Genomic DNA, 17,947 nt, shown 5'->3' with positions numbered 1-17,947 from the left:
CGGATGGATAGCACCGAACCGTTATCATGATTCGAAGTTCAATTGTCAAACATCAAGGATCAAACCATTAAACTCCAAGAACAAATATGATATTCAATCAAGCTTCAAACAAAACAATAGAAACATGGAGCAAAGATTCTGACAAAACAATATTACAAACTTAAAAAAGAGAAAACAACTATAACATTCAACTAACCTCTGTTGATTGTTGAATGATCGGAGTCCGATTGTTATCCAAGATTTAGGGATTCACATGAAAATCAAAATAAACAAAAATCAGTAAGTTTGATAAATGTCCAATACATGAGTTTGATAAATGTCCAATACATGATTAACGTTCATAGACACTACATAAATCAGAGAATGTAGATGATGATAACAAAACCTCTGATCTTGATATTGTTTGCAAAAAAAATATAAATGTTCAATCGCTTAGATTAAAGATGCACAGTAGATAAACAACAAACTAAAACAACATACCTTCAATTTTATGATCGGATCTACAAAATTCAGAACAACATAACTTATTTTGGTAGACTAACAATCCGAGTCCGAATTTCAAAAAAAGATTGAGGGTTCACCATGAGAAAATACAAACCTTAAATCATTCAGAACATATATTAATAAGTAAAAAAAATAATGAACAGAAAAGATATAAAATTACATATTACAAACTTAAAAAAAGATAAAACAACTATAACACTTAACTAACCTCTTTTGATTGACGAATTATCGGAGTCCGAAATCAGGTCTACAGAAATCAGAACAAAGAAAAAGTTATTACAAATCAGAACAAAGATTATTAGAATTCCAAAGAAAGAAAAAGATAAAGTTTGATCGGATCTACTGAAATCAGAACAAAGAAAACGTTATTAGAAATCGAAAGAATCTTTGTAAAATGAACTTTATATACAATTGAACAACATAAATAACAACATACCTTTAATTTCTTTAATCAGATCTACAGAAATCAGAACAAAAATGGTTTTTAGCAATCAAAACAATATTCATAAAAACAACTTTGTATAATACAATCGAATAACATAAATAACAACACACCTTTAATTTCTTTTATCGGATCTATAGAAATGAGAAAACAAATGGTTTTTAGCAATCGAAACAATCTTTATAAAAACAACTTTGTATATACAATAACATAAACAACGCAGATCTAGGTTCGATTAGGTATATTTACCTTTAATCTTGATAAAATCTTGAAGATCCGATGAGACGATGAACAATTGTAGAAGAAAAAGAAGATAGAGAAGGGAGATTCGGTAGGTATGATTTCGGTGAACAATTTTGGCCATTTTTGCGGGTATTATTTTAGGGAGATCGAAGATACCTTATAATAAAGATGAAGGAGAATGAAGATTATTGACTCGGAATGGCAATGTGTTGAATCGTATGCTTGAACCAGAAGGGAGATGAAAGGAAAATGGAGATGAATGTGGTGTCTAGGGTTTTGAAAAATAACATATAGGATCCATTTTCTGATGACCCGACCCAACTCAATTCGGATCCCGCCTTTTTTCCTTGGAATCGTGATTGTTGAAAGCTAATTGGGATTTCCCTCCTAAACCAAATTGCCACATCAGCCTAGATGGCCAAAGACAAATGACACATAGCCCAAATCCATCTCATTTATATATATATATAGATATACCTCTCTTGGCTAGTCAAGATCCGCGTGTCTTCTAAAACTTTGACTATCGCATTCAAACTCACATGTATAAGCCTTTCCTAGCTAGACTATCAGCATTGTAGTCCAAGACATAGACATTGCCTTCAAGCAGTGCTGGCTAAATATTTTTTGTGGCCTAAAGCAAAATAAAATTTTGAGACCCCTTTTCATATCAAGTGCTTAACTATTAAGGTATAAACTAGCGTTTAACAACATCAACAGAATCAAGTGTTTAACTATTAGCAAATTAGGGAATTATCACTCAAAATCAATAGTTTTAATAACGATTACCTTCAAGCAAAACCAACTAATAGAATAGCAAACAAATTAGGCAAAACTAGGATAACTAAGTTCTAAAAGACCATCTCTACCAAAATGATAACTGCAAAAATAATCAACTAAGTAATCTAGCAAAAAATCGAAGCGATTACCTTCTGCTCCAGGCCTGCAGATTCGATGCTATTACACAGGTTGGCGGAACATTGATGAACAGTTTTAAGCTATTACACAAAGGTGCTGTTTGTTTTTTAAGAGGTAAAATGTCTGCAGTCTGCGGACCACATCTGCAGACATCTGTTGATAAGAGGTGGACCAACGTCTGCAGTCTGCAAGAAGAAGAATGTTTGTTTTTTTAACGTATGTAGACTTCTAAAACAAACTGGTGGTGGTATACAGACGGTGGTGGTGGACGGTGGACGGTGGTGGGTGTTGGAGGACATTGGTGGGTGGTGGACGTTGATGGGTAGTGGACGGTGGTGGTGGTGGACGGTGGTGGGTCGTGGATGGTGGTGATGAACGGTGGTGGGTGGTGGACGGTGGGGGTGGTAGACGGTGGTGGGTGGTAGACGGTGGTGGGTGGTAGAAGGTGGTGGTAGACGGTGGTGGGTGGTAGACGGTGGTGGGTGGTAGACGGTGGTGGTGGTAGACGGTGGTGGGTGGTGGACGGTGGTGGTGGTGGACGGTGGTGGTGGACGGTGGTGATGGTGGACGGTGGTGGTGGTAGACGGTGGTGGGTGGTAGAGGTGGTGGGTGGTGGACGGTGGTGGACGGTGGTGGGCGGTGGAGGTGGGTGGTGGTGGTGGACTGTGGTGGTGGTAGACGGTGGTGAGTGGTGGACGGTGGTAAGTGGTCAAAAGTGGTCCCTCATTTTTTTTCTTTTTTAGTGTAAGTGGTCAAAAGTGGTCCCTCATTTTTTTTCTTTTTTACTGTAAGTTTTTTTCCCTTCCCCTCAAATTTCAAAGTTGTTGCTTTTGCTCCTCTTTTCTAAAAACTTCCTACAATATCGCTTTGACAACCTCAACTTTTTAATAGGTGTTCTTATACGTTTTACGTTACGTGAATCACTTAGTGATATAAATTCGTGTTTTTGTTTTACATTTTCCTCGGTTTTAGTCGTTTTTTGGCTTGCCACCTAACACAGTTTTACGCCTCATCCCCACCAATGATAGCACGGTTTTATGTCTCGCGGGGCTCAATACTAGTTAAAATAGTGCAAAACATTTATGTGTAACACTATAGATTCAACTATTTAATGCTCAATATGGTGTAATCCAATTCATCTCACTAAAAAAACTATATATTATTTCATCGCTTTTGTTTAATATTTATCTCTGTATAATATTTACTTTATACTGTTATAAACTTGAGATGATAAATAAAAACTACTTTAAAAAAATCTCATTGAGCCCTTTTGAACTAGTCCTACCAGTAAATAAATAAATAATTGTAGTATTCAACTTTTAAATATATATGTAAATACATAACTAATTACATTGAATACAAGGTCAAATTTTAACATTTGATGATAGTAATTTGTACCCTGGTCCACACTTAGGTCAATAATTTTCTAATTAAATTAGTTCTATTATAAGGAAACTAAAACTAATTACAAAGTATAAACAATTTCGTGTAAATATTATGAATATAAATAGTAAGAAACTTACATAACTGTTTCATTTAGATCGCTCAGATCAATCTATCATGAAAAAACTCATGAATATGAAGCAGAATTAAAGGCAGTTCATTGCAACTTTGATGGTAAACAGTATGAAATATATCATTCCATAACCATTTTTCAGAAACAAAAAATATGAACTTCCTTTAATAGAGTTGATGAACTAATATCTGACTCTGGTGCCAAGATCATTAATTTGTCTATAGGTCCCTGGTTCTTTGCCTTAACTCATTTAGCTCGTTTTCAATGTCCGAGTCAGGAAACGGATATGCTGCTTTTGAGTTTGTTCTCCCCGGCGGTAGATCTCCTTTCTGTTCATAATATTTTTCCATCAGTGATTGCCATATTTCCGAGATGCCATTATAGACAAACATAATATTTTGAAAAACTTGAATAAGTGAAGTTGTTAATCGAGTCGTTTAGAGTTTTTTTTTGTTGACGGTGAGAACCCATTACCGGGATATCCACTCACCCCACCTGATTAGAATATTCCTAAAACCTAGAATAAAAAAAATATATACATATATATAGGTTAGGGTCGTGTGACAGAGAAGCGCTAGGCTAATTGAGAAACATTATGGACCACACATTTTCGTAATATACACATATGTATAGTTTAAAACTGACTATATACATATGTGTATAATTCAAGATTTGACAATATACATATATGTATATAGTCAATTTTAAACGATACATATGTGTGTATTACGAAAAGCTTAGGGAAATGTGTGGTCCAGAATGCTTCTCAAGTTTCTCAAATAGGGTGGACTTCTCTTAGGATCCCTACCATATATATAGAGGCCGGTTATTGTACAAATTGCCTTAACGTACGCTGCGTACACGATGCAGTATCAACATGCGATTTTTTTTGAACATGCAATTTTGATTTTTTTTTTTAACATGTGATTTTTTTTAACATGCGAATTTAATTTTTTTTATAACATGCGATATTTGGTTTTTCACAACATGCGATTTTCATTTTTGGTAACATAACGTGCGATTTGCCATCGCGTACGCAGCGTACGTTAAGGCATATTGTACGGTATATTTTTTCCTTTTATATATAATGCTGAAATATAGGAAAATGAAAAAAAGAGAAGATACCTTTGTGCTTCCAGAAAGTTCCTTCTTCAAGCTTGCAAGATCATCATCAACGGATGAGCTCTCGAGCATTGCAAACTGCAAAAAGTACACGAGAAAACAGATTTCTTTCTTTCAAATAACATTACTATAGAAATCCCTACTTGAAAGCTGCCTTTTTTTTTTGGCTAAAGTTGCAAAAATAAATGTGAATTAATCAACTTAGATTTCGACTAATCAGGTTTATCCTATTAATAATGGTTGTAGTTGTTAAGCCAACTGAAATAGATTAATCGGATTCAAATCAAAACCTATATTAAAACATCAAGAATAATGTATTAATGTGGCGTTTCGGAAGAATCAGCATGTTGCAATGAGTTTACTAAGAAGAAAATACTTAATTTGAAGAGCAAAATTGGTGAGGATAAGAGTGTACCTTTCCATCAAGATCATCGGTGGTTAGCTGATTTAGTGCGTCTGCTTGGAACTCCATGCTCATAACTAACACACGATGACATATAATTGAACTAACTACCACATCAAACTATGCACTATGATAAAAATGACCTATCCGATTGTCATTGTTTGTGGTTTTGGTTCACAAGACTCAATATTCAAGGGTAGTTTAGAGAATAGAGGGTTGATTAAACTTAATAGTTAAACACTAGTCCATAGTTGTTAATAGTGAGCGTAGCGATCGCAATAGCGCGCTACATAGCGTATAGGTCTAGGCTCGCTATTAGGGTTGTAGCGATAGATAGCGACAGTTTATTATTTTTTTAATATGAATAACAATTAAATATAGCTATAAAATAGTTGGATTTTAGGTTTTTGTTAAATATACATGTAAAATAGCATATATACCAGAGTATTTTGATATAATATACATATAAATATTTAAAAAAAGTTTCTAGTGTATCGCTATTATAAAATAGCGGCCGCTATTTATCGCTATTAGCCATGTAGCATATAGGTACCGTATCGCAATTTATCGTTGTTCGCCAGTCAAATCATAGTTTATGAATGTAATATTAATGTAATAATGTTTGACTGTTAGCAAAATGTCACAGATACCTTTAATGATGACAATAATATAAGTGTGAAACCAATATAAATGGTCATTAATCAGTGGTAGTGACGACAATAGGCAAATTGGTAACGGTGGCAATTTTGACCCGTATACTTAGGCTGACTCTCGATTGTGCTTTATCTCAAAATGGCTCAAATGGGTCAATCGATAAAACTAGCCAATAGGGAACAGGTCAAATGAGTTGAAATTTGTCCGAAACCTCATTTAAGTGCATACAACTTCGTAAGGTGTTTAGTCACAAAACCGGTTGACCATTGTGAATTACTGATTCAATCGTTCCAACATTTTATTAAGTGATTAAGATTGTTTGTACAATAATCTTGTTTTGTAACCATAATTAACAGACTCATAATCTTGGTTATAATTAGGAGTGGGATTAGAGGAGGGTGTGTCACTTAGCCGTTCTAAAAATGATAATTTAGAAACATTTCATAAGAATGAGCAAAAAAAGTGTTAGCAGGTCAACCCAATCCTCTGCTTGTTTTGACCCAGACTAAAAAATGACCAGTTACAATCCAAACCCGTTTTGACCCATTACGTGACCCAGTTACATGTAGCGTTTTGCAACTAAATTTTGCTTTACGATCATAAGACAAGAAGCGAACCTTTTTCCTCCATCTTCTCAAATGCTGAAAGAGCACTGCTTGTGTTGACGTTACCCAACATTTCGTTTACTTTTGTTGCAGTCCTGGAGATTTAACAAAAAGGTCCCACAAACATTAATTCAAGATAACTCGACATAATTTAGAGGTGCCAACTTTGACCCACTTATAGGCCGAATCAGTAAAATATTAAAAAATGGTTAAATTAGAAAAGGATTGTATAAACCGAGTGGATCATACGGCTTTAAATTTGAAAGTAGGGGTGTTTATCGAATCGAATAACGAATTTTCGAATTTTTATTTTTTTTTACCTGAATTCGTATTCGATTAATATTTGAAACTCGAATTCGAACCGAATTCGAATATATTCGATTTAATTCAAATTCACCCTAAATAAATTATTTTACTTTCATTTTTTAAAAGTACTACAAACAAATATATTCAACATAAAATATAATAATTTGCAAAATTAATTATCTATCAATATGTCAAAACACCAAAAATTAGAAGATTAGTTGGTTACTGGTAGCGATTTAAGTTAGGTAAAAATTTAGAAATAAGTAGCACGGGCTATTTGTCAGTAGGTTTGGTATTATGAATAATATACTTATCACGTATGGAGGTAGTTCATACTTTGGCCAAGTTTAGAAGTTATATGTGTGTGTATATATGTTTGTGTGTGTATATACATATATTTAAAAATTATATATAAATTTAAATTCGAATTTCGAATCGAATCGAATCGGATTCAAAATCATAAATTCGTATTCGATTCTAATTCGATCACTGGACTCGAATACGAATCAACTCGAATTCGAACCTTTTTAACCGAATTCGAATCGAGTCGAATTTCGAATTTTTCGAATCCGAATCGAATTCTGAACACCCCTACTTGAAAGTCACCAAAAAATTGTACTCAAAATGAATGAAACCTCCTAAATCAATAAATCAACTTATTTAAAAACATCGATTTTCATTGTATATGATAAAAGCCTTTTTAGATCATATTAAAAACATGAAGTAATCGTAAAACTCATAAAAATTAAAAAGTTGATGGCAAAGGGAATGAGAACAAACTTCGCAGATTGTGCTCGTGCTTTTAGAGTATCTTTCTTTGACTTAGCCTCTTGTATCTTGCTTTCAAGAAGCTGTTAAGAAAAGGCAATGCAAATGTAGTAGGAAATACTGAAAGAATGATGAATAAATGTGCAAAGAAAATAATTCAAATATTAAAAATGAAGAAAAGTATACAATGTATTGGAAAGAAATACACACACACCCGTGTATTGTTAACAAGATTATCCACAACGCCTTTTTGCTGTTCAAGCTGAGTCTTCAAAGAAGCTGCTTTGTCCTATAAAATAATTTAGGGTGTTAATAAAGAACTTAAGATTTAAAGTTATATGATTACATCGAAACACAACTCATAAGGCCTGGTGATGGTTCGTAGACTATGCAGTTAATATCGGTGATATATCAGTCATATCGGTCCCTTAGTAAAATATCGGTGTCAAATATCGGTCAAAATATCGGTACCGATATTATCGGTGATATTGACCGATACAACCGATATATCACCGATATTTGACCGATATAACCGATATATCACTGATATATCAATGAATTATTGGTGTTAAATTGCTATATATATAAATTCTTCATTATATTAAAATTACCGATATCCCACCGATATCTCACCGAGATAACTATATTTCAAATATCGGTCCTTGACCGATATCTGATATTTTACCGCATTAACTGCATAGTTCATAGAGGTGACAATTTTTTCCCATTAAAGTTGGTTTGGTTTGATTTTCATATCATGGGTCAAACGGATTATGTTAACCGATTTAACTATAAAGGAAACAGGCCGACCATATTGAAAGTCATCGGCAGGGTACTCAAATGCACAGAAGCTCCTAAATTGCTTCATTAAAAAATGTTAGATTATTTATAAATAAAAAAAATGATAAAAAATAGTTGGTGGGACGACTGGACCCAATCCGTTACCATACACCTCCATATTGCCACCTCAACTAAATGAACATACTTCTGTTCTATTATATGTGTTGAAAAGTGGAATCTTATTACAAACATCTAAAGGAAAGACACCAAAAATGAAAGCCATGCATACAATCTTCATAGGATTTGTTATTTATTAAAAATCTACATAAGGCTGACATAGGCTGCCTCAAGTATAGAATTCAAGAATGTTGACCATGGTATGAACCACCATAACGTTTATTTTTCGGAAGCAGTATGATAGGGTAGGGATAGTGTACATTAATCCAGAAGTGTGAGAAGTGTATTATAACACTATATATAACACTATATAACACCATATAAACACCGTACAACACTATGTAACACCATATAACACTATGTAACAGTATATAACACTATATAACAATATATAACATCTCTCATAGACATGCTATCAGACAAAATATAGTGTTATATTTGTTATATAGTGTTATACAGTGTTACATAGTGTTATATGGTGTTACATAGTGTTATACGGTGTTTATATGGTGTTATATATAGTGTTATAATACACTTCTCACACTTCTGGATTAATGTACAGGATCCTCTACCCAGTATGATAATCACAACACTAATCTATATCTTTTTTTGTTTTTACACAATGAAACCTGCAAAAGCGCGTCAGTTTATGCATGCAGTGTGTATCAGTGTATGAGCATATCCCCACTTTTATAAACCTTAATTTCATCATCTAAATAATGATATGCATATTTTCATAAAAATACCAAAGCATTATAAGTTATGAAATCTTACAGCATAAGATTTACGTCGCTTTAACGCTTCACGTGCAAGATCCTCATCTCCCTTACTAAGAGCAAGTTGTGCTCTTTTGTACCTATAAAATTTGATTAATAACCATGTTATTTGCAAAAATATAAATTTCTAATCATATAAAAAACAATAATTAGCTGTGTGTGTCGAGTCACTCACCAATCCTCCGAAGCTTGCTCAGCAGCTTTATATTTGTTCTCCAACCGCTTTTGAGATGCTAAAACCTTTCTAAGTAGAAAAAGAGGGACATGATAGTCGATTTACCTTTCATAATCTTGTTGTACCAAAACCAATCATGTGAAATGATTTATTTTTAACATTTAAATATCACAATAAAATCAAGAATGCATACTTGGGCTGTAGCTTGCCGCATCTTTATTAAATCATCATTCATTTCGGTAACGGCTTGCTCTAAGATCTTTTCTGGGTCTTCAAAGGTGCTAATGAGTGCACTTGCATATGACTGTGCTTGTAAAAGATAGAAAAAGAATATAGGTTCACACGTTTAGAAGTACGCTATGAATGAAAACGAAAGTAAAAACACAAAAAAAAAAAAAAAAAAAAAATCATTTGACATTAAGTCTTAATAACCTTGACAACTCGTGAAAAACGGTCAAAAAGATTCATCCGGATGCTGTTACAGCGTGTAGTACTCGGGTGAGCTAGCCTTATTCCTCTAACCTTCAAAGCTCCAACTAAAATACATATAAAAAAAGAAAATAACTAAACAGACGATTATAGCTCATATCTATACCTAATAAATAAGTAGCTGGTGGCGCCACGTGTTACAATTCTGTGACCCCAATATTCTTTTTTCCCACTTCTCACATATCATCCCTTCGTATTCTATCTCTTATTTTTGTAAATATATTATTATCTAAAAATATCATTTTATAATTTCCGAAATTTTAATTACTAACTATTTAATACTTCTTTTATTCAACCCGTGTAATAAACGGGTTCCAAACCTAGTTAAGACTAATATATAAGAATACATGAATGAGGAAGTACACTGTACACAGATAGGAGATGCACACATTTGTCACAGTGCATAAAACAAGAAAGTAAGACCCTCTGTGTACATTAAACCAGTCTACCGGGACATTCGGACGTGTGTTTAATCTGATTATTACCACATTAAGTTGCAATTAAGTACTTGATAGTGTTGGTGTGGAATGATCATGATTCCAATTAGGTAATTTACTAATCATCGGTGTCAAAATAATCAGATTTTGAGAGAGTAAAACGTACTGAGATAAGCCTATGTGTTATGTTGTAGTTTATGTGAAATGTGAAAAAAAAGTGTGCCACGTAGGCACAAGGGCTTTCACATTTCACACCTCCAAACCTATGTTGCGGTGAACCACACCCCCACCCCCATAGTTGTTAACGGCGAAGAGCGACAAATAGCAATAAGGTACCTGTATGCTACATAGCGAATAGCGATAAATAATGGGCGTCTATTTTATAAATGGCGATACACTAGAAAAATTTTAATTTTTTTATATGTGTATTATATCAAAATACCCTGGTATATATGCTATTTTACATGTATATTTAACAAAAACCTAAAATCCTGATATTTTATAGCTATATTTAATTGCTATTTATATTAATGAAACAAAAAAATAAAAATAAACTATCGCTGTTATCGGCATCTATCGCTACAACCCTAATAGTGAGCCTAGACCTATACGCTACTTAGCGCGCTATAGCGATCGCTACGCTGGCTATGACAACTATGCCCACCCCTTGCAGCCGATCGTTCGCCAACCAACCAGCTCTCACCTTCTCCACCCCACGGTCGCGCCCCGCCGTGCTGGTGTTCCCTGCCCGCCCCCGGTGACCTGGCATCCCCTCCGCGCCCACAACACACGGTCTAAATATAGAATTATACACTTATCTATGGTTTTATTATATGCACATCCAAACCAATGATATATACACACAAACTCTTGTGTATTCTTAAAACAATCAACCTCACAGATAGTACCGAAACGAAAACTAGGGTTTATATTAACACCCCAGAACAGAATGTTGAGTTGTAATGGGTATGTTCAGTAGGTTACCTCCAGAACCGAAGAAGGAAGTTGGAAAGGTGCAGAATCCTAATTTGGAAGAAGAATCCTGCAATGAAGCTGATGTGGTGGAAGCCATACTTAACCCTGCAAAAGGTGCTCTTATTGCCATTCTAATCTCTCTCTCTCTCTGATCACTTCAAACAAAAATCCCCCTTTTGCAAACAGGTGCGGTCGGAGAATTTATGTATACAGAAAGAAAGAGAATTGATAGCAGGTGTGATTGGCGATTCTACTTGTGGTGGTGATTACTTGAAAAAAAAATTTATGTGATTTTAATACAATATTTTATTTCTCCATATATTATTATTCCATATTATATTATAATTATAAAACCATAAATAAGCAAAATTTTTGTGCATAGAGTGTTATACATTATGCTTTGGGGGTTTTTCAAAAAAAAATTGATATTTTTAACTTTAACCCAAAAGCTTTTATATTTTGTAATTTTAACCCACATTTTTTTTTCACTTTTAACTCAAAACTTTTCATGATTTTCAATTTGACCTTCAACTTTGGACCCCCATACTATTCATCCTTCACAAATTTTCGTTTTACATTTCCTTCTAAATTTTGCGAGTTAACACAGCGCAACGTGCGTATGTGGTTCAACGTTTCTTTGTTTCGTACAAAAATTATGCAAAAAAAAAAAATTCATATTTTTAACTTTAACCCGAAAGCTTTTTATATTTTGCAATTTTAACCCACATATTTTTTTTTCACTTTTAACTCAAAACTTTTCATTATTTTCTATTTGACCTTCAACTTTGGACCCCCATACTATTCATCCTTCACAAATTTTCGTTTTACGTTTCCTTCTAAATTTTGCGAGTTAACACAGCGCAACGTGCGTATGTGGTTTAACGTTTCTTTGTTTCGTACAAAAATTATGCGAGTTAACACGACGCAACGTGCAAGTGTGGTTCAATGTTTTTACGTTTACTTTTTTCGTTTGATAACTTTATCACAACGCGTTGAATCGACTCGGTGTTGGTAGTCGCTAGCGGTGATGTAGCATTAGTGCTATTTAGAATAGTTTTACGCCCCCACAGCAACGCGGGGGAACTTAATTCTAGTTCCATATATAAATATCCAACTTTTTAGTGCATCATCACTTGTAAGTTGTGCTTTGGGAGTTTTTAAAAAAAAAAAACTTGATTTTTACTTTTAACCCAAAGGTTTTTAGGGTTTTGTAATTTTAACCCTACATAATTTGCTTTTTTAACTTTAACCCAAAACTATTTTTACTTTTAGCACAAAGGTTTTTAGCTTTTGCAATTTTAACCTTACATAATTTGTTTTCTTAACTTTAACCCAAAACTTTTCATTATTTGCAATTTAACTTCACAACTTTTGTCACTTATACTTTTCATCTTTGGCAAATTTTCGTTGTACGTATAGTTCTAAATTTTTCGACTTAATACAACGCAACGTACGAGTATGGTTCAACTTTTTTATGTTTGTTTCAAAATTTGAAAGTTAACACGACGTAACGTGCATGTGTGGTTCAACGTTTTTTACCTCTATTTTTTCATGTTTGACAGGTTCGTCGCAACATGCAGATCCTAGGTCGAGTCTGTGTTGGTGGTCGATGACGGTTGTATGACATTAGTATTATTTGACACCGTTTTATACCCCACCACAACGCGGGGTGTGCTTTGGGGGGTTTTCTAAAGAAAGCAAATCCTAGGTCGAGTCAGTGTTGGTGGTCGATGACGGTTGTGTGACCTTAGTACTATTTGACATTGTTTTACGCCCCGCCACAACGCGGGGTGTGCTTTGGGGGTTTTCTAAAGAAAAAATGGTTATGCATATGGTTGTCGTGACCTTGGCTTTGACGGTTTTAAAAAAAAAATCGATTTTTTTACTTTTCATTCAAAAGTATTTCATAAATTACTTTTAACCCAAAACTATTTGTTTTTTTTTTTTTACTTTTAAGACAAAACTTTTTATCTTTTGCAATCTATTATCGCAACTTTTTTTACTTTCAACTTTGGTCCTTTATAGTTTTCATTTTCGGCAAATTTTTCGTTTTATGCTTGGTTCTAAATTTTGTGACTTAACACATTGCAACGTGCGTCTTTGGTTTAACGTTTTTACGTTTCGTTCTAAATTTTTGCGAGTTAACACGACGCAACGTGCGTGTGTGGGTAAATGTTTTTACATCGTCTATTTTTTTCCCCGTTTGACAGGTTTAACATAACGTGTGGGTCCTAAATTGACTTTATAACTAAAGAATCCCCGCCGCATTGCGGCGGGTCTCAATCCTAGTTTTTATATAATAACTAGTGTTTTTCAATGACGCGCATTGCACGAAAGGCATTGGTGTTTTCGACCGACATCATTCTTCAAACGATTCGAGATAAACGATGCGTAACCAGCCATATCCGGCATCGTGGAGTGTATTAAAAAGGGAGCAATTGGACGATTGAATGCTAGGCTAGGTGTTTTATGGAATGCCTACGGATTGTTCGGGTCAAAACCACGATTATGAGGATTCATTTTTCATATTATGGTTGGATGAGATTTTTTTTTTTTTTAAAATAAGATAGAGATGATTATAGAAGAGGTGGAGTAGTTGTGGTAAAAAAATGAATAGAATTGTGAGTATTTATAGTGAATAATTTTTTTTAAAACACATAGCCGTTGGCCAACGGCTAGCCCAAACGGCTAGTTGTCTTGGCCAATGAGATCCCGCCATGTTATCTTGATAGCCTCGTCCAACGCCCGGGCTGAAACCCCTGCCCAAGGGGCCACGCCGAAATCCAAGCCCACCCGGGATGGTGACTTGGGAGTTTGTACTCAACCCACGCCACAACCCCCGCCCCCGGGCTGAAACCCCCGCCCAAGGGGCCACGCCGAAAACCAAGCCCACCCGGGGTGGTGACTTGGGCGTTTGTACCCAACCCACGCAACAACCCCCGCCCCATACCCCATATTGTAAAAAAATGAATAGAAGTGTGAGTATTTATAGTGAATAAACTTTTTTTTAAACACATAGCCGTTGGCCAACGGCTAGCCCAAATGGCTACTTGTCTTGGCCAATGAGATCCCGCCATGTCATCTTGGTAGCCCCGTCCAACGCCCGGGCTGAAACCCCCGCCCAAGAGGCCACGCCGAAACCCAAACCCACCCGGGGTGGTGACTTGGGCGTTTGTACCCAACCCCCGCTCCATACCCCATATTCTAATATACCCTAAATTTACTGTTCATTTAGTTTGATTTTTATCATATATGAATTTAGACTTTTAGGGCATGTTTGAGACTCTTTTTTCAATGGTTAACAGAATCAATCCCAAACATTTTTGGAGTTTTCACTAGACAAACGGAGAGTAACCCAACTCCACCACCAATTACGGGGAAAACCTAGTAACTCATCCGCCCGTAGGCACGATAGTGAAATTACCAGTAAAACCCGTTTGACTCAAGGATCCAACCCAGGTTTCCTGGGTCTCTTATCATTGCCCACCAGTGCCTCATTCTGCACCAAGTGAGAGTTGAACCTGCATCTCTCAAGATAAATGCAAGTCTTCCACCACTTAATCTAGAGATAATTGGCCAACATTTGGACAAGGTGGGCTAGAACCTTGAGTATTAACTTTTACAAGTTAAAAATGTGTTTGGTATAGTAACTTTTGCCTTCGTTATGACTTTTTGAAGATGCTAAAAATGAGTTTTTGAGAAGTTAGGGGAATATGACCTTTTGCAAACTCCTTATAACTTTTTTGCAAAAGTCAATAAGGAGATTTGAAATGGAATCGCAAACGCCCGGTTAGTCCTTTATGTTTATATTAATTTTTGAGTTAATTGCCAAAATTGTCCATGAGATTTGGGCACGTTTGTCATTTTCGTCCAAAATGACCTTTTTGTACCATTTTGCCCCCCTACGTTTGGCATTTTCTGCCATTTTCATCCAAATAACTAACTTAGTTAAAAAATACCGTTTGATGAGGGGTATGTTTTTTGGTCTTTTGGCTTTATCATTTTATATATTATATAAAAATGTATATCTGATTATTTATTTCCATTTATATATTATTATATTGAAAGGGATAACGCATATGTGTGCAGTATAGTAGACGCATGGTACATGAAGGGCCTGGCAATTACACCTAACTTATGACTTAAATGTGACCCGGTCACTAACGGTTTGGCTCCACTTAACTGCATGAAGATTCAGAAGGCAACATTCAAAACTAGTTTTTTAATTATTAAGTACTACTAACACAGAGTCACAGAACGATAACAGACAGGAAACCATCGAAGATCATTTCCCATTTTTGACACAGCACAACTCAAATCCATATCACTCTAACCATAATATCCATATGATGCAACATACAACTGTAGCACTTGTATGATTTTTCATAACAGATGGTTTAACCGCAAACAAGTTACTTATCAGCACTTAACTAACTTTTTGCTCTGCATATAAGTTAATTCACAATATCTTATAACAAGAAACCATCTCTACCCTGAACCAATATTTTCTCAAAAAAAAAAAAAAAAAAAAAAACAAATCGAGCTGTAAATAGCGCATCAAAACTCCAATACTTATCTTCTCTATTATAAGTAGGGGTATTTTTAACTAAGTTAGTCATTTGGATGAAAATGACAAAAAATGCCAAACGTGGGGGGCAAAATGGTACAAAAATGTTATTTTGGACGAAAATGAGAAACGTGCCCAAACCTCAAGGACGATTTTGGCAATTAACTCTTAATTTTTAGTGGTTATCATTTGTCTAAGGTTATGACAAAAATTGTACTTTAATTCTATAATTTGTTTATATTTTTTCGTCCTTTGCATTAATGTCCTTTGCATTAATAGTTGTTAAACTTACAGTTAAGTCTAAGTCTGGTTATGTGCAATGTATATAAGGGTATTTTCGTACTTTAAACCTTCTAGGGGCGATTTGTGTAGCTAACTCAAAGATTTGACATGATCTATAAATAAATATGTACTATGGTTACCATTTAAAACTTATCATCTCCTAATATTTCTTTCCTAAAATGTCATCTTCATTTTTGGTGTAAGAAGGGGCCACCAGAATTAACATCGGACAAACATGGAATCAACACACGCCGCACCATACCTTTCTTTGACCTTATGTCCAACAAAGGTCTCTCTTTCTCTATTTCTCATCATATTTTGACACATCTTCATCATCCCTTGTGAATTTTTCTGAGAGGTACCATTGGAATTGAGGGAGATAAAAGATGGTCCATGATTAAACGACGATTATATAATTGATTTGAGGCGATTGTGGACTCCCGGAAAGTCGAGACTCGAGATGGCTGTGGAGCCAAGTCTTTTGGCGCCCTCTTCATCCGGAGGAATTTGATTGGGCTAACAAGGCTTCAACATTGGGTCCACAATTGGAGCCCTTTAATTCCCGCCATTGCATTCACAGTAGCACCATTGGCACCCCGGGATAGTGTTAGGGCGTTATCAAATCGATGTAGAGAGAGGGCACCACTCCACTACACCCATCCTAACAGGGGTAACATATTATTTTTGTCTAGACATCTTTTATTATGTTACATGACATTTACATATCATTTATTAGTTGAAATAAAACTATATTATTTTATGGACCGGTTAGATCACACCTACATGCTTGATTATTTTATTTACTAGAACATACCTTTCCATCCATACTCCCTTTCTATACTTCTGTTGAGCCGAACTACATGGTTGTTTTGACTAATGTGATGAACTAGTATTAGAGCCTGCACTCTGTGGCGGGGTTGTATAAGGGTGCCGGCAAGGATGTATGTGTTACAGGGCCGGCCTTAGAGGGAGTAAAGTGAAGCTAGGGCTTTAGGCCTCTACTTTTCAAGGGCCTCTAGTTTTAATCTTTTTTATATACATTTAGATGTTAATGTTGATTGGGCTTGGGAGTCGGAGTAACAACAATAATTATCAGATTTAAATATATGAGGATAACCATGAACCATAATGAGCGACCTTTCAGTTCTCGTGATAATCTAGATCTGTGTTTATTCTAGTTTATGTGATACATTTATTGCAAAATTAAAATTGCATGAGGTACGTTTAGTAATTTCATTCTTCTCTTAGACAATCAATATGGGTGTTGCTTATCATTGTAGTATACACTTTATGCATGTAAGGAGAAGAAAATAATCAATATTAATGACTAAAATTTTGGTTTATGAAATCATTTTCTTTGTAGAGTTTATTGTAATTTGAAAAGGGCCACATTTTACAAGTTAGCTTTAGGCCTCCAAAATGGTTGAGCCGGCCCCGATGTGTTATATTATATATCGATTGTTATTATAGATTATCAAGGCTTTAATCTAAATGACGGTAAAAAATAAGCAATTAACATGATTAAGTAAATATGTCTAAAGTTAAAAGTTCGTTTTAACTATAATAAGGTAAATAGTAAAATAATTAAGTATGTTACATGATATATTAAAGGGTTAATTTAGACCATGGAGGTTTTAATCTAAAACGAGAGTAAAAATAAGCAAGCAACACAATTAAATAACATGTCTTGAGTTAAAAGTTAGTTTTAATTATAATGATAAATAAGAAGTAAAATAAAATGATAAAAGAACAAATATTTGTTTAAAAAGAAAAAAATAGCTTTATTAAACTTCAAGTGTCGTATTACATAT

At 34.7% G+C, this 17,947-nt stretch overlaps 1 protein-coding gene across 1 annotated transcript; it reads right to left on the bottom strand.

The window, feature by feature from the left end:
- Positions 1-3,586: 3,586 nt before the first annotated feature.
- Positions 3,587-11,553, bottom strand: LOC110941309 (probable membrane-associated 30 kDa protein, chloroplastic). The gene is made up of 11 exons (XM_022182930.2): positions 11,297-11,553; positions 9,819-9,922; positions 9,580-9,690; positions 9,387-9,451; positions 9,210-9,291; positions 7,693-7,767; positions 7,491-7,561; positions 6,417-6,499; positions 5,158-5,222; positions 4,746-4,820; positions 3,587-3,949 (listed from the first exon to the last, which is right to left on the bottom strand). The coding sequence occupies exons 1-11, from the start codon at positions 11,415-11,417 to the stop codon at positions 3,839-3,841; spliced, it is 963 nt and encodes a 320-aa protein (XP_022038622.1). The 5' UTR covers positions 11,418-11,553; the 3' UTR covers positions 3,587-3,838.
- Between the last annotated feature and the right edge of the window lie 6,394 nt (positions 11,554-17,947).

The sequence above is a fragment of the Helianthus annuus genome, chromosome 5, assembly GCF_002127325.2.
Source record: "Helianthus annuus cultivar XRQ/B chromosome 5, HanXRQr2.0-SUNRISE, whole genome shotgun sequence".
Lineage (NCBI taxonomy): Eukaryota > Viridiplantae > Streptophyta > Magnoliopsida > Asterales > Asteraceae > Helianthus > Helianthus annuus.
The sequence above is the reverse complement of the archived record's forward strand: the minus strand, read 5'-3'. Positions and strand labels throughout refer to the sequence as shown.

Coding starts and splice junctions, on each gene's coding strand:
- LOC110941309 (XM_022182930.2), bottom strand. CDS start 11,417: ATGGCAATAAGAGCACCTTTTGCAGGGTTAAGTATGGCTTCCACCACA. Junction 9,923..11,296: donor TTCCTTCTTCGGTTCTGGAG/GTAACCTACTGA, acceptor TATGTATTTTAG/TTGGAGCTTTGAAGGTTAGA. Junction 5,223..6,416: donor TGAGAAGATGGAGGAAAAAG/GTTCGCTTCTTG, acceptor ATCGTGTGTTAG/TTATGAGCATGGAGTTCCAA.